The sequence below is a fragment of the Nyctereutes procyonoides genome, unplaced genomic scaffold, assembly GCF_905146905.1.
Source record: "Nyctereutes procyonoides isolate TBG_1078 unplaced genomic scaffold, NYPRO_anot_genome, whole genome shotgun sequence".
NCBI classification, from domain to species: Eukaryota; Metazoa; Chordata; class Mammalia; order Carnivora; family Canidae; genus Nyctereutes; species Nyctereutes procyonoides.
The window spans coordinates 627,985-654,401 of NW_026575131.1; the positions used below are offsets into that span (position 1 = coordinate 627,985).

The 26,417-nt window shown below is 43.3% G+C and overlaps 1 protein-coding gene across 1 annotated transcript in view; it reads right to left on the reverse strand.

Moving 5' to 3' along the window:
- Nucleotides 1-26,417, reverse strand: part of ZXDC (ZXD family zinc finger C) — a 44,807-nt gene that overhangs the window by 6,632 nt on the left and 11,758 nt on the right. Inside the window, 2 exon segments of the mRNA XM_055344277.1 lie at nucleotides 21,997-22,081; nucleotides 23,920-24,608. Of these exon segments, the coding sequence (XP_055200252.1) occupies nucleotides 21,997-22,081; nucleotides 23,920-24,608 (774 nt within the window).

Consider the following 26,417-nt stretch of genomic DNA (forward strand, 5'->3'; position numbering starts at 1 on the left):
CTCCACTGTCTGACCTGGGACAGCAGCCTAAGCTCTGGCCTCCTTGTGAAATGGGAACAACACTCCTTACCTCAAAGTTCTGGGAGGATTAAGGAAATACGTGATACAAGTTCAGAACAGTGCCTGGGTCCTAGTAAGTGCCACGGAATTTCAGGGGCGGTGACGGCTGTGTGCAGGCAGCCCAGGACAGGCGAACACGAATGACTTCCTACAGTTTTACAGTGACCCTCACACAGGCTAATGATAATAAAAGCACTTCGTTTTTGTTGGATTTAATAAAATGAAAAGGAACAGGTGAAACTGAAGAATGTTCTGAACCTCCAGAAAACACACCTTCGTGAAAATTTCTCATGATTTTTTATGACATTAACGGAAAAGAGGAAAAACATGAGAGGCTGTGTTCTTTGTGTAGGTCTCTGTACTCCAAGTTTCCATTTTATTTTTTATTTATGTATTTATTTATGTATTTATTTATTTTTTTTTAAGTTTCCTTTTTAAACAGGAACGGTCGACTCTGGCACACAGGATGCACCGCCTCCATTACGGCAAGTTCTCCGGTAGTCTCAGTGCCAGCACTGAGACTTTTTGAGACAACAAACTTTTTGGTTTGTTAATGCCAAAAATTAATTACCTGGTTAATTAATTAATTGGCATGGTTAATGCCAGCACTACAGGTCCGAGCTCTGCAGCTGCGCCGTGTGCTATGGGGGCGCCCCACGGTGATGCCCGCCTGCTCCTGCCCATTGCCCCAGCAGGGTTTCCCACAAGCTCGGGACTGCTCCCACCCACGGCTGTCTGCGGCCTCCGCACCCACGGGACAACCTGGCTGCCAGGAAACTCTGGGATCACTCTCCCTAAGCCTTGCACTTGACAGACACAGCTCTTGGCGGGGGGCCTGTTATTTCCTTCCTGGATGCTGAGGGATTCTTCCCCTTGGTGGCAAGTCTCGGTTTTCAGGGAGCATGTGTGGCGCCCCCTTCACTGCAGGGAAACGCAGACCCAGCACAGCTGAGCACCTGCTTCCCCTTCCATCCGTCAGCACCTGGGCCTCAGGGAATCCAGTCCCCTCGTGAGCACAGCTCTGGCCTCCTCCGTGCTCCTAACTGCCCTGTGGGCGGCCCAACCGCAGACCAGCACTGGCACCTGGGTGAGCCAGCGAGGTGCGGTGCCGGGGCCCGGGATCCGCTTGCTCTTCTCTAACAGCGAGAAACTCTACATCACTTCCTATTCTCCCTGAACCGCGTGCTACTCCTCTCAGCTCCTGGAATGTGCCGTTAGGCTCTGAGGTCCTGCACCACCCGAGCGCGCATCACATGCACACACGCACAGAGAGTTCGTTTGAAGGCTTACTTATACTTTCTAGAGCTGAAATCTTCATCTGAAAAACCCCGTTACCACTGCAATTATTAGTGATGCAAATGCAACCAAAATAACAAAACCTATTAGAAACTTTGATAATGATGAAATATCAAAAGCAACATTGTACTATAAAAGCACTGAGAACTGTGACTTTTTCCAGGAGGCTCAGGCGGCTGCGTCTAAGTACTCCTCGTTGCTAGCCTCAGGCGTGGTCAGCACAACTTCTGCCAATTAAGAAACATTTTAAATAAAATACTCCTGTGCTTTAGATGTAATTTCATCACAATGACAGCACTCCGGTGCAGACCTGTGCACGCAGCGCTGGCAGCAACAGTCTGCACCATCAGGACACTACTCCTGCCTCACAGAAGGTCCGATTTCACTTTTCAGTTCAAATAAACACCTAAGCACGGTTTAAGGGGTATTATGAAAACCACTGTGAAATCGCTTAAGGAAAGCATCAAGTAATGTAGCTCTTTTAAAATTTAAACTCAATTAATTAACATACAATGTATTATTGGTCAGAGGTCAGTGGTTCATCAGTCTCATACAACACCCAGTGCTCATCCCATCACCCAGTTACCCCATCCCCTACCCACTTCCCATCCAGTAGCCTTCAGTTTGTTTCCTATGATTAAGAGTCTCTTACAGTTTGTCTCCCTCTGATTTTGTCTTGATTTTTCCTATCTTCCCCTATGATCCTGTTTAGTTTCTTAAATTTCACATATGAGATCATAAGTTTCTGATTGACGTTATTTCGCTTAGCATAATATCCTCCAGTTCCATGCATGTTGTTGCAAATGGTAAGATTTCATTTTTTTGATGGGCTGAGTAGTATTCCAGTGTGTGTTGTGTGTGTGTGTGTGTGTGTGTGTGTGTGTGCATCCTCTATCCATTCATCTGTTCAGGGACATTCTGGCTCTTACCATAGTTTGTCTACACTGGACATTGCTGGTATAAACACTGGGATGCAGGTATCCCATCATTACACTACATTTGTATCCTTTGCATAAATACCTAGTAGTAGTGTAATTGCTGCGTCACACAGTAGCTCTATTTTCAACTTTTTAAGGAACTTCCATACTGTCTTCCAGAGTGGCTGCACCAGTTCACATTCCCACCAACGGTGTAAGAGGGTTCCCTTTTCTCCGCATCCTCTCCAACATTTGTGGTTTCCTGCCTTGTTAATTTTCCCCATTCTCACTGGTGTGAGGTGGGATCTCACTGTGGTTTTATTTTGTATTTCCCTGATGCAAAGTAATGTGGAGCACTATGTGCCTGTAGGCGAATTTTACGTTCATTAGAGAGATATCCATTCATGTCTTCTGCCCATTTCTTGATTGGATGATTTGTTCACTGGGTGTTGACATTGAGAAGTTCTTTAGATTTTGGATACTAGCCCTTTATCTGATACCTCATTTGCAAATATCTTGTCCCATTCTGTAGGTTGTCTCTTTTCATTGTGTCAACTGTTTCCTTTGCTGTACATAAGTTTTTTATCCTGATGGAGTCCCAATAGTTCATTTTTGCTTTCATTTCCCTTGCCTTTGGAGACGTGTCTAGTAAGAAGTTGCTGTGGCCAAGGTCACAAAGGATGTTTCCTGCATTTTCCTCTAGGATTTTGGTGGATTCCTTTCTCACATTTAGGTCTTTCATCCATTTTGAGTCTATTTTTGTGCATGGTGTGAAGAAATGGTCCAGTTTTCCCAATACCATTTGTTGAAGAGACTGTCCATTTTTTCCCCTGCTTCGTTGAAGATGAACTGACCATAGAGTTGAGGGCCCATTTCTGGGTTCTCTCTTCTATTCCATTGATCTATGTGTCTGTGTTTGTGCCAGTACCATATTGTCTCAAGATCACAGCTTTGTAATACAGCTTGAAGTCAGGCATTATGATGCCCCCGGCTCTGGTTTTCTTTTTCAACATTTCTTTGGCTATTCGGGGGTCTTTTCTAATTCTATACAAATTTTAGGATTATTTTTCCAGCTCTGTGAAATAAGTTGATGGTATTTTGATAGGAATTGTACTGAATATATAGATTGCTCTAGGTAGTATAGACATTTTAACAATGTTTGTTCTTCCAATCCATGAGCATGGAACATTTTTCCATTTCTTCATGTTTTCCTCAATTTCTTTCTTGAGTGTTCTATGGTTTTCTGAGTATAGATCCTCTGCCTCTTTGGTTAAGTTTACTCTTAGGTATCTTATGGTCTGGGCACAACTGTAAATGGGATTGACTCCTTAATCCTTTCTTCAGTCTCATTGTTAGTGTATAGAAATGCCACTGATTTCTGTGCACTGATTTTATATCCTGCCATGTTGCTGAATTCCTGTATGTGTTCTAGCAATTTTGGGTTGGAGTCTTGGGTTTTCCATATAGAGTATCATGTCATCTGCAAAAGGAGTTTGACTTCTTTGCCAATTTGGATGCCTTTTTATTTCTTTTTGTTGTCTGATTGCTGAGGCTAGGACTTCCAGTACTATGTTGAACAGCAGTGGGTGACAGTGGACATGCCTGCCATGTTCCTGACCTTAGGGGAAAAGTTCTTAGTTTTTCCCCACTGAGAATGTTATTTCCTGGGGGCTTTTCAAAGATTGCTTTTATGATATTGAGGAATGTTCCCTGTATCCCTACACTGGAGAGTTCTAATCATGAAAGGATGCTGTATTTTGTCAAATGCTTCTCCTGCATCTCTTGAGAGGATCATATGGTTCTTGTCCTTTCTTTAATGTGGTGTAACCACACTGATTTGCAGATGCTGAACCACTCTTGCTTCCCAGGAATAAATCCCACTTGGTTGTGATGAATAATCCTTTTAATGACTGTTGGATCCTATTTTGGTGAGAATTTTGGCATCTATGTTCATCAGGGATATAGGTCTGTAATTCTTCTTTTTGGTGGGGTCTTTTCTGGTTTAGGGATCAAGGTAATGCTGGCCTCATAGAAAAAGTCTAGAAGTTTTACTTCCATTTCTGTTTTTGGGAACACTTTCAGAAGAATATATATTAATTCTTCTTTAAATGTTTGGTAGAATTCCTCTGGGAAGCCATTTGGTCCTAGACTCTTCTTGTTTCTTGGGAAATTTTTGATGACTGCTTCAATTTTCTTCTTGGTTATGGGTCTATTCAGGTTTTCTATTTCTTCCTGTTTCAATTTTGGCAGTTTATACATCTCTAGGAATGCCTCCATTCCTTCCAGATTGCTAATCTGCTGGCATATAGTTGCTCATATGTTCTTAAAATTGTATTTCTTTGGTGTTGGTTGTGATCACTCCTCTTTCATCATGATTATATTTATTTGGGTCCTTTCTCTTTTCTTTTTGATAAGTCTGGCCACGAGTTTTATCAATTTAATTCTTTCAAAGAACCAGCTCTTAGTTTCGTTGCTGTGTTCTACTGTTCTCTGGGTTTCTACTTCATTGATTTCTGCTCTAATGTTTATTATTTCTCTTCCTCTGCTAGGCTTAGGCTTTATTTGCTGTTCTTTCTCCAGCTCTTTCAGGTATAAGGGTAGGTTGCATATTTGCGACCTCTCTTGTTTCTTGGGAAAAGCTTGTATTGCTATACACTTCCCTCCTGAGCACCTCTGCTGCATTCCAAAGGTTTCGAACAGCTGTGTTTTCATTTTCATTTGTTTCCATGAATTTTATTCTTCTTTAATTTCCTGGGGTGACCCATTCATTCTTTAGTACGATGCTTTTTAGTCCCCATGTATTTGAGTTCTTTCCAAATTTCCTCTTGTGATTGAATTCCAGTTTCAAAGCAGTTTCGAAGTCTGAAAATATGCAGGGAATGAGCCAATCTTTTGGTACCAGTTGAGACCTGATTTGTGACCCTATATGTAATCTATTCTGGAGAATGTTCAATGTGCACTTGAGAAGAATACGTATTCTGCTGTTTTAGGATGGAATGTTCTGAATAGATCTGTTAAGTCCATCTGGCCCAGTGTGTCATTCAAAGCTCTTGATTCTTTGTTGATCTTCTGCTTAGATGATTGTCCATTGCAGTGAATGGGGTATTAAAGTCCTCTACTATTACTGTGTTATTATTGATGTGTTTCTTTACTTTTGTTATTAATTGGCTTATATAATTGGCTGCTCCCATGTAAGGGGCATAAATATTTAAATTGTTAGATCTTCTTGTTGGATAGACCCTTTAATGATGATATAGTGACCCTCCTTATCTCTTATTACACTCTTTGGTTTAAAAATCTAATTCATCTGATGTAAAGACTGCCACCTCAGCTTTCTTTTCATGTCCATTAGTAGGATAAATGGCTTTCTACCCCCTCGCTTTATTATTTTTTAAAGATTTTATTTATTTGAAAGAGAGAGCAAGCACAGAAGCAGGGGGAGCAGTAGGCAGAGGGAGAGAAAGAAGCAGGCTCCCCACTGAGCAAAGAGCCCAATGCGGGGCTCGAGCCCAGGACCCTGGGATCATGACCAGACCTGAAGACAGATGCTTAACACACTGAGTCACCCAAGTGCTCCCACCCCCTCACTTTAAATCTAGAGGTATCTTTGGGTCTAAAGTCTCTTACACACAGCATTTACATACTGGGTCTTTTTTTAATCCAATCTGATACCCTGTGTTTTTTTCACTGGGGCATTTAGCCCATTTATATTCAGAGTAACTACTGAAAGATATGAATTTAGTGCCATCATATTACCTATAAGGTCACTGTTTCTGTATATCGTCTTTGTTCCTTTCTGGTCTATATTATTTTTGGGCTTTCTCTTCACTTAAAGGATCCCTTTCAATATTTCTTGTAGGGCTGGTTTGGTGATCACAAATACCTTTTGTTTCTGTTTGTCCTGGAAGCTTTTTCTCTCTCCTTCTATTCTGAATGAGAGCCTTGCTGGATAAAGTATTCTTGGCTGCATGTTCTTCTCATTTAGGACCTCAAATAATACCCTGCCAGTCCTGTCTGCCCTGCCAGGTCTCTGTGGAGAGATCTGCTGCCAATCTAATGTTTCTATCCTTGTAGGCTATGGACCTCTTGTCCAAATGCTTTCAGGATTTTCTCCTTGTCTCTGAGATTTGCAAGTTTCACTATTATATGTCAGGTGTTAACCTCTTTTTATTGACTTTGAGGGGGGTTTTCTGTGCCTCCTGGACTTGGATGCCTGTTTCCTTCCCCAGATTAGGGAAGTTCTCCACTATAATTTGCTCCAATATACCTTCTGCCTCCCTCTCTCTCTTTCCTCTTCTTCTGGGATTCCAATTATTCTAATATTGTTTTGCTTTATGGTATCAATTATCTCTCAGATTCTTCTCCTGTGATTCCAGTAGTTACCTTTTTCTCAGCTTCTTTGTTCTCTATCATTTTGTCTTCTAATTCTCTATTCTACCTCATTTATCCTAGCAGTTAGGGCTTCCATTTTTTATTGCATCTCATTAAATAGCCTTTTTTATTTTGACTTGTTATAGTTCTTTTATTTCTCCAAAAAGGGATCTAGTGTCTTCTATGCCTTTTTCAAGGCCAGCTAGTATCTTTATGATTGTTACTCTGAACTCCAGTTCTGACATCTTACTTAAGTCCATATTGATTGGTCCCTGGTAGTCAGTAACTGCCTCTTGTTCTCTTTTTTGAGGCGAGTTTTTCCATCTTGTCATTCTTGGCAGAAAGTAGTCACTTGTCTATTTGTAGAGTTGCAGCTATTCTTTTCTTATATCTCTGGCTGAGTTCGCAGGTGTTCAGAATGATTTAACAGCCATCTAGCAGAATTCCTGGGGCCAGACAAAACTAAGGTCTCCTACTCCACCATCTTGGACTCCTTTTTTTTTTTAAGATTTTATTATTTATTCATAGAGACAGAGAGAGAGAGAGGCAGAGACACAGGCAGAGGGAGAAGCAGGCATCATACAGAGAGCCTGACATGGGACTCGATCCAGGGTCTCCAGGATCACGCCCTGGGCTGCAGGCGGCGCTAAACCGCTGCGCCACCGGGGCTGCCCGGACTCCACTTTTTAAGCTTTTAAAAGCAAGCAATATTTAAATATGTATATCCACTATTTATTATCTAGCTTTATAAGATAAAAACAAGATCATGTTGAGCCATTTCTCATATATCTTGTAATGATTCAATGAAACCTGTGTAGATCATATTCTATATGTTACCTATGAAGAAGTATGATCAAAGCCTTGTGTCCCTTCACCAGACGTGTACTACCATGTATGCTATGCAAACAATGGGCAATTTAAGTAACAATCATGTGGTCAAAATTGGAAATGGATGCCATTTAATTTTGCCAGACATCAGCATTACAAGTTTCCATAAAAATCAGTATACACTGCTGGAAAAACTAGTCAGTAATCAAAATCTGGTTGTATTTTTATTAAAACGATGCAAGAGGCATTAATTTTATAACAGGAAATAAGATGGACTAAAACTAGAATACCTGGTGACACATTATAAGCTAAACTGGTTTTAACGGCTGTATTAGCATACACCATCACATTCTCTTTTCAATCTGTTCCTTCAATCCAGTACCTGACAATCTGGTAGTCCTACCAACACCACAGTGGCACTGAGAAGAATCACTGCCTCTAACTGGAAGTGCTCTAGCACCTTCTCTGGTTAATGACTTGTTCTAGGGATGAAATGTCAATAGCCAAAAAAACTGCTCAGGTTTATATACACGAACACTGCTGCTTTTGTGGGATTCTCCTTAAAAGCAGTTCCTGCTAGGACAAGAGCAGAAGGGTGAGAAAGGTGAGAGCTCACACACTCAGGGCCCCCTTTATACTGTATGTCAGTTCAGAACATCTCAACATACCCTCCTAAAACCTGTGCATGAGGAAGGCCACAGTGGCCCGAGGCAGTCTTGATGCCTGTATGAGTGAATCCATACAAGATGCCTCCCTGAAGCCAGCACTCTGAAGTGTCCTGGATCTGGGGCTCTGGAAGACTGTTTCTATACACACCCTGGAGTGCTTCACCACAGGGAGCTTGGTGGTGGGGTAAGACTCAAAGGCGAACAGGAGAGCCTGCAGAAGTACTGGACCCAAATGCAGTCTCAAAGATTACTAATGGAAGATGACAATGTGAAAGCAGATCCCCTTCAAACTAGCCATGCTCCCCTCCCCTTCAAAGTCTTCTCATCCACCCCAGGTCCTAGAAGACAGGCTGAACACTTCCCATAGGCACCCTGAGAAAGCTGCAAGGGAAGAAGGCAGGACTAGGAGAGGGGAACCTGGGCTGGCACGCTGAACGCCCCACACCCGGCCTCTTGACTCCCTGCTCAGAAGAAAAAATGCCTTCACCAGCTGGATCCATGGGAGCAGGGTGCTGGGTTACATGACTCCAGACAATCTACTCTGCCATCTGGTAGTGTGCTGTCAACATGTAAATCAGCTGAAACCTACACCCTTCCTGAGTCAGGATGCTGGAGGCTTAAAGCCAACAAATAGTCTCTACATAGAACCCCACAATGGCCATGCAGCCATCCTCACAAGTAAAAGATGCCATGGCATTAAATTGTAATGTGACTAACTTAACTCATAAACTGATGTTAAGAAACAAAAAATTCCTCATAGTGGAAATCTAGAAAACTTTAGGGGGCAAGTCATCTTCATAATGAACTGAATTTTGCTTCAATAATCTCAACATTTATCTGAAACACTGGATTTTGCAGATAACCTGAAAGAGCAGACAGAAGAGAAAGATAAAGCTAGTCAGCAAGTTGACATCTAGGCAGAGAGGCCTAAAAGACAACCCTATTTGGGGATGAAATAGTCAAGTGATCAAGAGTACACCGATGCATGGTCCTGAGTCCCCACTGACTCATCCGTGACCCACACCGCAGCATGATCCCCTCAGAGAGTCACTATCAGAATAGGTGAGGCCTGCAGCATAGCCTGGCTCTGGCAAAGCACTCTGCCCACATACCTCCTGACGATGCCCCTATACTGACAGCTACACAACCCAGTGCCAACTCAAGCTCGTGGCATCCTGAGCCTGGGACGGATCTGCACTGAAGATGGTCAGCTCTCCATCCCGCATACCACTGGCTCCGATGTCTTGCTTCCCCCCACCAGGGGTGTGTGTGGAGGGATAGGACCTTGGTCTCATGCAAGCTTTCTCTGCTGGGGATCCTCACTGAACCACAGAACACAGTGAAGTATGTGAGTACCTATTCCCCAGTTCTCCTGAGGATGGGAGGCTGGACCCATTACATATCCTGGATGGTGCCGGGGCTTAACGCTCTTACAGTTCCGGGTGTGTTCAGTCCTACACGGCTATTAAAGGATATACCACAAAACAGATTTATTCACAAGAAAAAATATTCATGTTCAACAGCAAAGAACAGATAAAAGTATACGTCTATCACTGAAATAAGTAACAAGCATAGTTTATACACTAAACGTTTAACATCAAAAGGCTGAAGTGGTTGGTGATGGGACTGCAGGGGAAAGTGCCTAAGAAATCCACCATTCTTCTTCCCAAAGACTGAACCAACATTACCGAACCAGTGAAGGAATGTGAATCTTAAGCTTATGCCAGCCTGCATGCCCAAGCTCCAGCCGCCCCACCTGTCTCCGTCACAGCACCGCCCGAGTCTCAGCACCAATACTCCTCCACAGGCCTGGGTCCCCAGCACAGTGGTCTCCCTGCCCCATTATTACTCTTTTTCAGATCTTGCATGGAGATTTTAACTAAATTATTCTTCCAGATGAACTTAACACTGGCAGGTGTTTTTTTTTTTTCTTTTAGAAAGTTCCTTTGGGATTTTTAAGGAACTGAATAAAAGATGTAAACTTAACAGAATTGAATGTTCCATCCCAAGTACATAGTAAGCCGTAAACAGGACCTTATCCAGGCTCAGGCATATGCGTCACTGAGAATCCTAGATATTTTATTACTTTTATTGCCATTATGAGTGAGATTTATTTTTCATTATTGTTTTTCTGATTATTCTAATAGAAAAGCTCTTCATGGGATATTTCTTAACGTGTTTTGTGCAATTAGTTATCTTTATTTGTAATTATTTGAGTCTATTCCCTTGGGTCTTCTAAGCCTAATAATCATCATCAATAGTCACATCTTCCTATTTGACTATCTATTTTTCTCTAAAGCTTCCATAAAAATGTCCAATGTTATTGCAGTGTTGGCTTGGTTGGTTCTTCCGATTGTAATAGGAACACATCTCCTCATTGAAAACAACGTTGACTGCTATTCTAACTTGCTCTCTATCATTAGGGAAATCTTTTTAGTTCCTAGTTAAGGTTTATGATTTTTAAAAATCAGCAACGATGAGTTTTATCAACTGCCTTGTTTGGCATTAGTGAAGATAACGTGGTTTTCCTTTGGTTTCCTAATGTGGCAAGTTATACAGACAGCTGCCTAACCCTGGACAAGCCCAGGTCATCCAGAACTCAGGTGCTAGTATTCTACTCAGGAGTTCCACGTTCACCTCACTCACCAAAGGTGAGCTATGCGGCTCTTGTGTGCTGTAGAGCTGGCAGGCTGACTGAAGGTTCTGGAGCCAGTCAGCCTGGGATTTCACCCCTAGGGCAGTTACCTATCACCTGTGCAGCCCCCACCAACCTAATCTCTGTGCCTCAGGTTCCTTATCCAGAAAATGGGACTGTATAGAGCTGCACGGCATAAGGCTGCTCTGAGAACTACCTCAGAACAACGCTGGGCATACAGTCAGCTTGAATTAACTGTTCTACCTCCGTCCAGTGTAGTGTTGGAGTATGCTAACTGGATGGCTCTTACTTGAAATGTGTCCAGTGATTAGCTATCAATTTGTGCCTTATCATTCTTTAAACAAATATTGACTGTATCTTTACTCCATTGGGTACTGGGCCATAGTGGTGATCCTTACCATGAAGTTTATGATGGCTGCCCGTGTTCTAAGTACAGATGTTTTTCAGGGACATACAGATGGACCTACATTCAAAATGCAGTGATGAAACAGTACAGGGCACCGTAGAAACACTGAGGGGGCCAGTAGTGCCAAGAGGCCTTGGGAAAGGTTTGGGATAACCTGGCAGCCATAATGTAGTCACAGTCCTGGGGAAACTGTTTACAGGGCATTAGTCAGGGTCCCATCAGGGCCCCAGGAACACTCTAGGTATTGCACCAGAGGGATTCCATGCTGACAGTGAGTATACCAGTGATGGCGCACTAAGGAGCAAACACCCCAGTCAGCACAGAATCCAGAACAACGTCTGGGTCCGGGGCTGCCCAGCAAGAACTGGGACCATGGGGGAAACAGCCATTGTCATAAAACTACCAAAGTGGAATGAGAACAAGGTCCTGGTTCCTCCTTCCTCCCTCCACCTAATCTCCTGCCAATACTTCCGTTGGCCAACCCTGGCTGGGAGCCTAGGAAGGACAGTTCCTGAGGCTGTGAACGTCAAATCTGCATGCTGGGCAGGGTGACTTATAGTTCACATAAAAAGGCTATGCAGGGGATCCCTGGGTGGCGCAGCGGTTTAGCGCCTGCCTTTGGCCCAGGGCGCGATCCTGGAGACCCGGGATCGAATCCCACGTCGGGCTCCTGGTGCATGGAGCCTGCTTCTCCCTCTGCCTGTGTCTCTGCCTCTCTCTCTCTCTCTCTGTGTGACTATCATAATTAATTAATTAATTAATTAATTAATTAATTTTAAAAAAGACTATGCAGCAGCTCCCAGGGTAACAGAGAAATGGGGGCTGGCTATGGGACAGTGCATCCCAGCACCATCCATAGTTCACCCATGCCAGAGCACATATTTTTGGCCAAGGATGGCAGGCTTAGGCTCCCACGGCATGGTCCCACCTCTGTCAGCTGAGCTCTAAGAGCCAGGGGTCTGAAACCACGTATACACAAAGCCCTGCCACTGTTTTCCTTATTGTGCCCCAGCAAAACTACCTAGAAGGACAGGTCCTGTCTCCCTGTATAACAGAGAGGATGCTGGAGCCAGAGAGTTTAGGCATTTGCCCACAGCCACCACAAGCAGAGGAGCAGGCCTCAACAATGTTCCTGACTACTGAGCTGGTGCTCTGACCCTCAGACTCTGACACTTGGCCCTGTCACCATGAATCACCTCATGTGGCAGCATGGATAGCACAGCTCCGGAAACCTGAGGCACAGCCATCACAACTTTTATGTTCAATAAAGGCCTCCTCCTCACAAGGGGTAGACACCTGCCAGAGTCAGACTTCCATGCTCACCTGACAGCAAGGTGGGAGGACCTGCAGGGGAACAGGTGACTACCAAGGAGACAGAAAGGAAGCAAGACATGCACTCCAGCAGGAACAGCACAGGGCAGGCATAAAGCGAACAGAAAAAGTAAGTGACAGCTGCTGGTCAATAAAGGGCAGGCAGGCCTCCATGGGCAGGACCGACAAAATCCTTATCACCTGCTCACTGTCCAGGTGTAAGACACTTCAACTCACAACCCATTCAGGGACAGGAGGGTTAAAATTCTCCACCACCCACCACAACAGGAAATGTGTGGCCACCAAGCCCCTTTACCCTGCTTCAGATATCTGGCTATGCCAGCCCTCAACACCACAGCTCTGGTCCAGGAACCAAATGGAACCTCGGCCCCAAGGGAGCAATGACCAGAGATGGGCGTGGCCCTGGCCACAAGCGTACTGGCCGGAGGCTCACTCTCTGGAGAGCTGCTCAAGGCAAACATGCTGTGCTTACCCCAACCTCAGGCTCTAACCCTGGTATGTGAAGGTCCGCAGTGCAGAGGAAACTACCATGGACAGCTAGAGCAAAATCATCCAGACCCTAAAAGCGAAGACAAGACCAGACAGCCTCCCCACAGCCTACCATCCACTTTGCTCCATCACAGGCCCCATCTGCCATCCAGAGCGCCTAAATGGAGCCTACAGGGCACGGGGGGAGAGGGGGCAAGGGGTGAAAAAGCCCGGAGTGCTTCTGACACACGTTTTCCCACAGCACCAGGGAGGGTTTTCTCCAGCTGCAATCCAGACTCCCCATCCACCTCACTGGGAAGCTTCACGACACTCAAGTTCACAATCCACTCTTTCAGGCCCAGTGCCTGTGTGAATGTTCCCAGATTTCTCTTGTAAAAAAAGTTACAACTGCTGCAGCGGCTTCCCAGTTAACAGACAGCCTGCACTGGGACCTTCCTCCTGTCCTCCCTCCCTCAGTGTGGCTCTTCTGCTCTCAGCATGGCAGCAAGAGGAAGAAATGGGAGGAGCCTAGTGATAGATGCCCAATGATTTTTTTTTTTTTGCTTCAATGTGAGGAAAAAATTTAAAAAATTTTAGTATGTGTATACGTATTATAAAAAATTGATCACTGACTTAATTTCATGGCTCAATCCAACCGTTATTCAAACATTCCAGTGGCACCACGTACGTACATCACCTGGCCCTCCGTCTGCATGCCTATCGCTAGACAAGCTGGTGATGCTAAAGGAGCCACAGGGGCCCTGCCTGCGCTGCCTGACCCCTGTCTGTGTTCCCTGCGGCTCTCTCATCACCCCCTTCTGGGAAGGAAACCAATTCCAGACTACATGTCTCAGTTTCCAGGTGAAGCACCTGAAGAGCCCACCCAAGAGCCCCAGGTGCAACTCCAAAACCTCTACCGGTATGCTCCATCCTGGGAAGGGAGGGGGATGACAGCTGTTTTGGCTCCCACTTCTTAAATGGGGGTTAAAAATTATTTGTAATTTATTAATTACAAGGTTAATGTATTTTCAAATACAGAAAATAAAAATGATGAAAAATGATTTAAAAATTCATAATCTTAACACTCAGAAAAAAACACTAACCACACAAGGGTACGTGTTCTATCGTTTTTGTTTCTATGCAAATACATAACACAAATGTGTCTACAAACAACATGTCAGCTTTTCTTACAAGCAGGGACTTACCAAAAATATGCAGGAAGTGTGCAGCTTTACTAGCAGACATGAGCTATAAATATTTAGTAACACATAGTTCCACACCTGGCAGCAGCTAGCACATGTACCTTTATGTAGATGCCAGGATATTTCTTCGAGAGAAGTTACAAGTAGTCATTTCATGATTGAACATTATCCATATCTTCTAGCTCTTGAAAACAGCATCAAGTGGCCATCCAGAAATGTCACACTGTATCCCTGTGTTCCATGCACACCCCTCTGCCCACAAAGGAGATGCTTCTTTCTTGGTCAACAGCCTTCTGCACAGCACCGACTCATGCCTCATCTCCATTTTTCCCCCCATGGGGGGGATTCACCTTTCTTACCATTTCATGCTGTGTACATTAACGAAAACCTTTCGGTGTCCACTGATCTCCAAGGCCTGTGCCTCTGCTCTGCCCTGGACATCCATACCCTCTGAGCAGAGAGTGCATAAGGGAAAGTGGCTTTGGTGACCCAGCTGTAGAGCATGCTGGTGGTAAGTCTCTACCTTAGGGAGCTACTATGAAGACGAAACACGAGCTAAATCATGTAAAGCACACAGATGAGGACAAAGCAAGAGCTGGCTATCCACACAGCTTTTCATGCCTTTAAAAAAGCCTTAAACTTCTCACCTTCATTCTTTATCCTATATGGAATTTTAGTAGCTTTTCTCCCAAAAGGCCATCACTCATTTGCCAACAATGAGAAGAGCCACCTTGATGCATAAAACAGTGTAGGTCTCAGGCCTGTGTATCAATGTATGTCCCTTTGTCTTGGCTTAAGGGGCACAGGACCATCACAGGTTCAACAGTTGTCACTTGTGAGATGTCCCTGAAAATGCAGGGCAACCAGGCTAGTTTCCTGTGGGTCCTCAGGAATCCCTCTCTGTAGTTCCCTACACCAAGTACTCTGAAATCTCCTCGGAATTTCAAATGGAATTGCTTCAAATACTGTGGGAAGAGTTAGTATGTGTGCAATAATGACTTCTTTCTCTTCCGAACTCCACAGCTGTCAGCAAATCTTGTCGTCTCCATCTTTAAGACAGATCCAGGATTTACCCACCTCTTCCTACTGGCAGCCCACGTGCCTGCAGCCACAGTCATTTCCTACTGGGGCCTGCAAAGAACCCCAATCTGCTCTCCTTACCCCTTATGGTTTATTTTCAGAACAGCTGGAATGATCCTTTTAAAAAGATCATGTCACTTTTCTAATTATGTCTCTAGGTCTTCTGATCTGACTCCAAGTGAGAGCCAAAGTTCCAACAATGACCTAAGGTCCTAAACAGCCTGGGCTCTCACCAGCTCTCAGATTATTTCCGAAAAGGTCCCCCCTTCTCCCCGCTCCGTGGGCCTCCTCCCTCTGACAACAAAGGCCTTTCTTTGAGAACACCCTCCAGCCCCAGGCTCACAGGGACTTTGCTTAGATCTGTCCACATGGCATCCTTCCTCACTTCCCTCCCCTCCATCAAGGATCTCCTGCTCTGTTGAGGACTCTCTCTACCTATTAAAAACTGCAAATCATCACAGACCCATGTCCTTGTTTTATTCACATTTATCATTTACTGTTTTTGTTTATCCGATGTCCTCCCCACCCCCACCCCCCACCCCACCCCCCCGCCACAGCTCAGTTCCCCCCCCCGCCCAGTTCCCCCCGGAGAACATGAGCAATGGTGTCCCTGCATGGCACTCAGCAGGCACAGGTACCAAAAGGAAGGAGGCATGACATCTGGAACTCTCTTTTCTTAGTGAAGTTTTGTCTCCTCTTCCTCCTTTATGTCCTCCCACTTATGAAGTTTCCTCCTTATTCTGGAATTTGTGTTGCTGCTGTGAATGAGGTATTTTCTCCACTGCATTTCCTAACTAGCTATTGCTGCACACAGTACACTCCTGATGGCTATACATTTATGTTACAAGCAGTCACTTAAACGTCTCTTAAGTGTTAACCATTTTCAACCATTTTCAACGGATTCTTTAGGGCTCTCCAATAAGTGGTCAACTCATCTCTTAAGTTACTATCTCCTCCCTACAAGTTCTTATTTTTCTTGATTTCAAAGACAAGAACCTCCAGAGCGACATTAACACCAATGGTAACAAAAGCAATTCTTGCGTGCATATAGAAGAATGCCTTCGGTAACTCACCGGTCAGTGTGATGTTGGCTCTTAGTTTGGGCTACGAAATCTTTATTACATTCTTATTTCTACCAATAATGGATACCAATTTTTTCAATAAATACAAAATCCACTGGGAAAAATAATATAACCCAACTACCAGGCTTCTTAACATTCATCATTCTCAAGCTGTAGGATTAAACCTCACTTGGTCAGAATATTAAAATATTTTGCCAAACTGTACATATATTTTATTTAGAACATTCCCCATGTATTTTTCCAAGTCATTAATCAATAGCTCTCCTTCTGAGAGGTATCCTTGTCAGGCTTTGGGTTCCAGATCATAAGGAGTTTCCCCTTTTCCACAGAGCCCTGAATACCGTTTAATGTACGTATTCCACGGAAGAGTAGAAACGATCTGTATAACCATCAGGTAAGCATGAGCCTCTGAAATACCTCAGCCAGCAGTTGCTGAACTGTTTATACTCTTATTTTTGAAAAATGGTGATTTTTCTGCAAAATTATGCATTCTCCTGCAAGTACTCCAATTTATCACCATATACTTTACACGATTATTTACTCTCCACTGAATATGTGCAATTCACTTATGATTTATTTTTTCTCTTGATAAAACCACTCAGATGGAGGTAGAAACTAACAGGTTAGTTAACATCCACTGCAGGATGTTTTGTTCAGCCCACACAGAACGATTTTAACTACGAATAGGCTGCACACTCAGGCATCCAAATCTGGATCTTACTCTCCTTAGGCTTGTTCTTTTTTCATCTTGAAATAATAGCTATTCCACTTAGATTCCTCTGCACATGTAACAAGCAGGCAATCTGGGCATAAACCTGAATCTGGCTTTGGCCACACCCCCTGCTTGCATACACAACAGCAACAAGAAGCTGACCCTGAGTGCTTTTCAGCACCTCACCTGTATTACTTCATTTAATCCCCACAAGAATCCTAAGTAGGTGCTGTTATTACCATTTTACAAGGGAGAAAATAAGCAGAGAAGATGCTGGCTCGATTCACACTCATAACTGGATGGCAATCCAGTTTTTCTGTAACTATTCTTAATCAGCTTTTATTTCTTCTTTTACCAGAATTTAGTAAGTTCTTGTTTTCCAAGTAATTTTTACTTTCTATTTTACCACAGTATAGTTAAAAACATGTAAAGACAAGTTGGGTTTTATACCCCTAAAGCCTTTGTTATGGTTTTCCTAAGGGCCTAATTTGTTTGGTTTAATTTTGATTAATATCCCATGGTTATGGAGTACGATCTATTAAATCAACTTTATTAATCCCATTGTAAACATCTTTCCTGTGTTTTTTTGTGCTTGATCTGCAAATGACTTCAATTACCCACTTCCAATATTGGTAAGTTTTTCATTTATTCAATTCTCCTAGATTTCCACCAGTTTTTACTTCATCTTGTTTGATATTATAAGTTTTCATATAAATACATGCATGGTTACAAATCTTAGTCTTGCAGTTGATTACATGTGAACAGCAACCAAAAATAGGAAAAATCTTCTCTGCCCCAACTGTTTCCTTTGACTTCCACACTGACATTAGTAGTCTAACATTAGTATTAACCCCTTGTGATTTTTGTTTTATCTGGTCTTAATTTAAAATATTTCCATTCAGGCCTCTTCTAGATCACGCAGAATTGGAATTTCGCTATTTGACTCAGTCAAGAAAAAAGGCAGTCACACATTTACACTTTCACTGTCACACAGACACATAGTTTTGCTGTTTACTGCACCTTCGCCTAAGTCCTACTTGTTCTTTCCTTTGCCCAGCTCTTAAGAGACCAGAAAGGTATACGTCTATTCACAATCCTGCAGTTGATGAAAAAATTTTAAAAAGTTTCACTATCAGTTTCAAGAATGAAAGTTTCTCTTTACTTTTTATGTTGACAAAATATTCTTGGTTTATTTTGAGGAGGGGAGCCACAGTACTAAAGGTAGAGAAACTGGCACAATTTTATTTTCTATATGCAAAAGCAACCCAAAGGGAATAGCCTTGAATTTCAGACCCAATACCTTATTTTTCAAATCATTCAGATTGCACATTTTCTAAGAATCAATATGTGCACTCTGCATTTAACATTTAACAATGAAATCTCAACTGTGCTTAAATGACTTAATTCCACGAAGTCCTGTTCTTAGACTTCTAACACAACAATCCTTTAATCCCCAAATCCAAAAACCTCCCAAACCTACATTTCCCTCCCTAAATTTGGTACCAAAAATAATTACGAGGCAACATCTGACCTAACTCGTATTAAATGAATATATTTAACTGAAAAGTGCTGATATAGGAACTAGGCGTGTTAAGAAACATAGAATGTATGGCCTTATCACTATTCTAAAATATAAAATATTCTAAATTCAAAACAAGGCCAGCATGGGTTAATGTACATGAAGATACTTCCCAGCACTGCCTGCTGGGAGGGCCTAGACACAATGACGGGTAGTGAAGAGCAACAACCACATGGAGGGCCCAGACCTTGGTTTGTTTGTTTGTTTTTTAATTTAAATTCAATTTGCCAACATATAGTATAACATCCAGTCCTCATCCCACCAAGTGCGCTACTCAGTGCCTGTCACCCAGTTACCCCATCCCCCCGCCCACCTCCCCTTCCACTACCTCTTGTTTGTTTCCCAAAGTTAGGAGTCTCTCATGGTTTGCCTCCCTCTCTAATTTCTCTCACTCAGTTCCCCTCCTTTCCCTTATAATCCCTTTCACTATTTCTTATGTTCCACGTATGAGCGAAACCATATGATGATTGTCCTTCTCCGACGGACTTACTTCACTCATCATACCTTGGTTTCTAATAAATTTTTCTAATAAAAGGAACAGTGCTCCTTAGGGAAATGGCTGGATCCTGTTCTGGGGTAATGAGAGAACACAAGATGGTGCCAGAAGGTAGGGAATGCCCCCTCACAAAAAACCAGGGCACACTGAAAGGGGCACAAGAGTCCAACCGAAAGAGCTCCCAGTGGCCAAAACTGGAACACTCTGAGCAGTAAAATAAATACTGAAATACTGATTATAGTCCAATATTTCTCATAATAGCCTAAAGTAGTTGTGACAATGAAATGCAACCTGGGATCCAGACAGGATCCTGGAACAGGAGAGGGACCCCAGGGGGTGGCAAATTCAGATAAAGCCTGCAGCCCACTCCCTAGGACTCAGGTAAACACAACAGGACTATGGGACATGGTCCTATGAGGGGAGGCTGGGAGAAGGGTTCTACAACTGGAAAACACAAGTGAATGACAATATTCACAGAGTATGGCCAACTAGGGAATCATATTTTCTGCAAGCCCGAAATTCTAGCAAAATAGAACAGGCAGGGAAACAGAGCTGGCCCCAAGATTTTGTAAAAGGGATCATTCCTCTATTTCCTGGCTGATTACAAGACTTCATGAAGGCTTTTCAAGGAAGACACATGAGGAGCAAAGGTGTAAGCCTTCACAAATACAAGAAGATTCTTGTACCACGTACATATTTGAAGGCTAGATACGTGGCAGGCTCCAGATTTCTATTTCCCCTTAACAGTCTATGAAATGTTTAAATCAATGACTGTATTAAAAAATACTCCGACCACCACTGGAGGATGCAAACAGTTCATCATTTTGAAAACTGATGAAAAAAGAGATTCAGACATTTATCCTGACATTTCATTAGGACTGTACTTCACGGTAAAGAATGGATGAGAAGGTACTCTTTACAGAAATATTCCAGCTAGTAACAAGAAAGGAATGAAAAATACCTTTTGCAAACCCTCAGGAATTATTAAATCCAGTCACTGGTCATCAGTGGCTGCCAACCTGTGCCGCAGGACAGACTGACCACCAGATGTCAGGGACCTCTGGAAGAGCACCCCACCACTTGGCAAAGGAGTTGTGTCAACTCCCAACAGCTGACCCACCAGATCAAAGTTCAATCAGGCGTGTAACTACTGACATATAGGGAACAGAGAAGACACAGGAACCTGTCAAACTACTGCAATCGGCCAAATCTAGACTCACCAACTTGAAAGACCAACCATCCAGTTTCTTCCACAAATACATGGGAGAGAAATGAAGGGAGAAACTTAGAGATGTTAAAGAAACTTAAGAAACATATCCACCAATAGTAATATGAGACTTACTTGGCTTCTGATTTAAGCAAATAGTTATAATAAAAACCATTTACAGCATCCAAGAAAACTGAAAAGGTGAACACTTGCTAGATAGATGTTAATGAAATACTCTTATTTTTAAAGTGAAAATAGCATGCAACTATGTTTTTTAAGTGTCCTTCTGATTAAATAATGCTGAAATATTTATAAAAACAATTAAAAATAAAACCATCTCTGCAGATGTCACCCCAAAAGCAAAGCACTGAAATCAGTGTAACATGTACCAGATACCTGAATGCCCAGTGTTCTTTTTCCTTCAAACGGAGATCTATCAAGTTAAAGGCAACTGGCTCCTTTTGCTTAGTCCGTGCTGAATTCTTTCACTCTACAGACCTCTTCCCCGCACCGCCCCCCGCCACACACCTTCTTTATTATCTGTACAAGTGCCATCTGGACACTTCAGCCTTCTCAAGTCACAGTGAATACAGACACGAACAACATCCATTACAGGGCTGTATCTGCTTTTAAGAAAACTGATTAACACAAAATAGGGAGTTAAAGAAGCCATGACATTAAGAACAGAATATAAACCTGTATTGCTAATACTACATACCTTTTGACATTGTTTTTAAAGATTTATTTCAGAGAGAGTATGTGCACATGCATGTGGGAGGAGGGGCAGAGGGAGAGAATCTCCAGCAGACTCCCCTCTGGGCACAGAGCCCAACACAAGGCTTGATCCCACAACCCATGAGATCAGGACCTGAGCACAAACCAAGAGCTGGATGCTTAACTGAGTCACCCAGGCGCCCCTACCCTTTAGTATTCTAAAAAACAAATTCTAGATAAAGAGACATAGAAAATCTGCAGATAATGGTATTAGAAGAAATCAGTTACCTTTACAAAAGGATTTACCAGTTTAAGAACTACATCCCACTATTCCACTTTCTGGATGGACAGACGGATGGATAGATGCATGAGGTCACAGAAACTAGCAGGTCTGGTTTGGTCCAGAGTGTTTTTTAAAAATTCAAAAATATCACTGACATTTTAAAATGACAAGATTTCAATGTATGTCTGAATTGGGTATCCATCACACTATGTGCCACCCAAGGGCTGGCTCCATGGAACCCTGCTCCTGGGACAGCAGCAGCCCTGTCCCCAGGCTCTCCCTAGGGCCAACCATGGTCAGGGGCCAATGACCAGTTAGCATCAGGTTCGCACCTCTGCTCTTCTGACACCTGGCCTGTTCTTTACCTCAGCACCCTGCTAGGCAGCAGACACTGGCATCTGCGACCACTAACTGCACAGCTTCTTTGAGATAAATTAAACATGTCCATACTGATGCTGGAACTTCTGCTGGTAATTTTTTCTTAAAGTTCACATAAAACTAAAGAGTTGATAAAGGACATTGTGAACACAAAGGTAACACAACGAACACAGAAACACCTATTCTGTGTGTTTCTCCTGTCTTTAATGAAGGCCTTTGGGTGATCCAGACCCCTCAGTCCCCCAGCACACACAGCCTCACCTGCATTGCTCCCAGTTCCTCTCTGCTTTTTTTTCTTGGCTAGTTGAATGGCTCGGGAATCAGTTCTTGCTGAGCCCCCACTTTCCTGAGACCAAAGAAAAGGGTGTCAGTCACTCATGCCACATGGTAAAGGAGGGGTAGCAAGGGAACTACGGAAATGCACTAAGTCTGCCTCCAGAACAGAGTAGAGTCCAATAATCTCTGAGGATCTCCAGCAGGTTCACAGAGAATCAAATGCTACATCCAATTATAGTAACAACTGAACAGAATGAGAGTTGGAACAATATACATAATTTTATTATCCAGAGAAGCAAAGTTTATTCCTCCAAAATCTAAACATATTAAAATACTTTACACAGAAACTGTTATAAAAGGAGTTACACACTTCTCTGCTGTCTGAAACAACCAGCCTTCCCTTGGTGGTTCAGGGCTAATTAACTGTAGCACTTCTCAACATTTTCCAGAACATGCCACACAACACTTGTACGGGAGGTACTACTTCAAATATCCACTACAGAGGCCGCTCTGGTGGCAGGTGCTGGACTCAAAAAATTTTATATACACCAAAACAATAACTACATTACTGAATTCAGGACAGTTACTGAGGGAGCCAAAGAGTATTCAAATGGAACTTCACGTCTGTAAATTTGTGAATGTTTGGTAAGAAAAGCAGTTTAACCCTCATCACTACAAAAAGAAAAAGAACAGCCCTCAACAGCTTGTGGCATACCTGTAACCCATTCACCACACACCATCTGTGCTCAGAGAATCGAGGCAGCCCAACGTCACACAGCTAGCGAGAAAATGAACAAGGGGTCAGGATCAAGGTCATGGTGGCTCCTCCTGCCTCCACCCACAGTTACGGCTCTGGAGATGCAGCGGCACCAAGAACCACGGTCTCCCGAGGTACCAAGGCCCTCCACACAGGCCCTACCTCCCCACTGACCTCGGAGCCTCGGTCATCTCCCATCCTGGCCCAGTCTCCTGGGTGGCTTAGCAACTGCTCTGGCCACCTAAGCAAAGGCTGGTGAGGACAGCTCTGCCACAAACAAGGGAGAGCCGTCAGAAAAGGTGCTTCTCTCAGACTGAAAGGATCATGGTAGATGGGTTACCACATCCCTCACAACTGATTCTAATTCAAAGGATTTAACTTTTTTTAAAAAACTGTGGTAAGATTTAACATTTTAAATATAAATATCACCATCAAATTTAACCTATGCCACAAAGAAAAAACTTATTTGATCATTCCCATCTGAGACTGAGAAAACAGACTCTCCCCAAAGAATCTTTAATTAAATTACTTTAAATTAAATTATATTAAATGTATTAATTGACATAAATATAAAGTATATTAACTGTAGAGCCTCAAAATTTGAGTACTCTTATAGCCCTCCAGAAAAAAAAGCTCACAACCACTCCCTTTTTTAGTTCTAATTTTTTTAAAGAACTTTTTGCATGGTTTTAAAGTTTCTATTAAACCTGATGTCATGATTCCTCTTCCTCTGGCATTAGTAAGTCTAAGGACCTGTTATTCTGGAAAAAGCACAAAGGCAGAACATTTCAACATAATGAAATACCCCCCTTTCTTTTTCCAAGGGGGGAAAAAAAAAACCCCATCATCACAGAATCATAGAACTCAAAAGGACCTTAGAAATCATCTAGCCCAAACCCCTCATTTTAGAAATAAATGAGAATCTTAGGCTCAGACAGGATAAGTGATTTCCTCAAGGTCGTAAAACCTAGTCAGTTCCAGACTCAAGATCAGAATTCCAGACTTGGATTTCCAGACTTGTAGTCCAGGGCTCCGTCTTTTCACAAACCATTAAGAAATGTCTGCACATGAACGATTAATCCAGAACATCCTCAAAACTGAGTGTGAGAGAAGCGAGTTATGCGGTGGTGACTGAATAGAGCACTTCATACCAAATAGAAGTTGCCGGTGCCCTCACCGAGCCCCGTGTCTTTCTGAGGACTGTGCTTTTCTGCAGGGCTGCAGAACACCGACCGGGGCGTCCCTCGGCTCCGTTCTTGCTGCCTGACAGTGTCGGGGCCGGGAGGCGAGTCCAATTCCACTTTGATTGGAGTCAGCAGTTCCGGGCTGTTGGTCTTTCCAGGCGGAGGGCTTGGCGAGGTCAGTGCGCTGGTGCTGTCTGCTAAATGACCACCTGAGGTCAAAGCCTGTGGGTCCGGACTCAGGTTCTTCACAGGCAGAGCCACCAGGCAGTCTAATGCCCCTGCACTTACAGTCTGCACGTCATCCATACTGAAGCTGCTCTGCTGAAGAACCGTAGCTGCTGTCCCCAGAACGAGAGGGCTATCCAGGCTTGGAGGAATATCACTGTGCGCCACCAGCACCAGAGGGTCCATGGGCCCCAAGGAACTACTGTTAGCAGGAAGGTTCCCTCCAAGAGAGGTGCTCACAGACGTAACATCAATAGTCAAGATGCCAGAGTTCAGCGCCTCGTCGGAGGCCCCGGCCGCAACACCACCATCACCTGGTGCATCGGAGAAGAGCGCTGCCAGGTCTATGTTGTTGAGCTCACTTTGGCCTGGGCTGCCAAGATCGCTGCTGTGCTTGAGAGAGCTCGGAACTCCAAGCTGAGGGAAGAGATCTGAAAGAGAAATGAATACCAGGTGTTTTATGTCCTTCAGCAGACCTGGAAGTTTCATTTGTGCTTGAGAGGTTATGCTAGCAAGCAACCCATCAAGGTATACCCCTCCCATACCTGCTGCATCCAAAATGGCCACAAGCTGAAGAAAAGCACTGCCTTATAACCTATGGGGCATTTTATATACATTGTCTCAAATCCCTGAGCTGACAGGGATTTCTCCAGACAGGAAATGACCTGAGAGTCTAAGTAACATTTCCTAAAGTCACATCAACTGTAACAGGAAGAGGCAAGACTTGAATCCATGTCTTTCTGGCTCCAAAGCCTATGCTCTTTTTGCTACATGACAAGAACTGCCCTCGGAAGCCTGTAAAACCTGCCACAGAACACAAATCTTCAGAAGCCAGACACAAGCTAAACTCTGACTCTGGGATATTTTTGGAATCAGCTTGATCAGCTCACATCTCATCAAAAATCTGTGCTTCACTCCACAACTATCATTCCAAAACAAATTTGAGTCATCTGGGGGTGACCAGTGGTGAAAAAAAAAAACTGTCCTGTCTGGTGCGCTCTGGGATCAAGGCCCTAGCTCAAGGTCCCAACCCTAGGGATTACAGAGAACTAAGACATCAGCCCCCCAGGCACTCTAGAACTATGTCCTCTCCATGGAACTTCTTCTGAGGGGCTCCCCTTCACCCCCTACCACTGTATTTCCAACCTCTGACACTCCTTCCTCCCCCTAGGCCACAGTCATCCTGAGGATAGGGAGTCTATCTGATCCATACTGTCCCTTCAGCACCAGGCACTGGCAACTAGTCTCTAAGCAGTATTTAATGATTACAGCAAAAAATAATTCTAGTAAATACCTCTTTAGTCTTACCTCTTTAGTCTTATTTGTTCATTCAGCCTCAGTTGTTGATCAATTCACTCTACAAGTATTTGTTATTCAATTAAGTAACTTAAACAGTCAGACTACCCTTAGAGAAATAATGAGCATTGGCATACTTTCGCAAAATTTAATTGAGGGGGCACCAGGCTGGCTCAGTCGGTGGAGCCTGTGACTCTTGATTTCGGTCAGGGTTGTGAGTTCAAGCCCACATTGGGTGTAGAAACTACTTAAAAATAAAATCTAAAAACTTCCAGTGAATATTCAAGTCAGGGATTTATACACCAGTACACCCAATCAATCATCCCATATCCTAGGACTCTTCAAGCACCAAGCAAAGAGGAATATGGGAGGACAAAGTATTTGGGTAAAGGAACCAAACAGGGCCCCGAAGTTAACCCTTCCCAAGAAATTTCTACCTGAAGCTTCTAGAACATGCCAGTGCCTGGCCAGAGGGAAAAGTTTCTCTCAGTGTTCCGGCTGTATTCCTCCCACACCAACTGTTAGCTGATCCCAAACTCCTACTTGCCAGCTGTGGACACCAGCTCAGAGTGCCTATTGGAGTTCTAATGCAAACCTATGAAAGAAATACAGACCCTCCCAAAATAAATTAATAACCAAATCCCAAATATACCTTCTTAACTTGTCATACTACTTCAAAGTTTAAAAATAGTACTGATAAATGTATATTGCTTCTTTACTAAGTATCTCAGTACCAATAAAGCTTTAAAACAATGGCAGACATTCTTTAGAGAATTAAAAATGGAAAACTCTTTTTCAAAACTTTCCAAAAATTCCCATCTTCAGAATTTCATAAGGACGAAAAAATAATCATCTCAGTGTAAAGAGACACTAATTTGTTCAAAAATTTCCTATTTAGCACTGAAATCCAGATATTTACTAGACATCTGCTATCACAAGGCCCC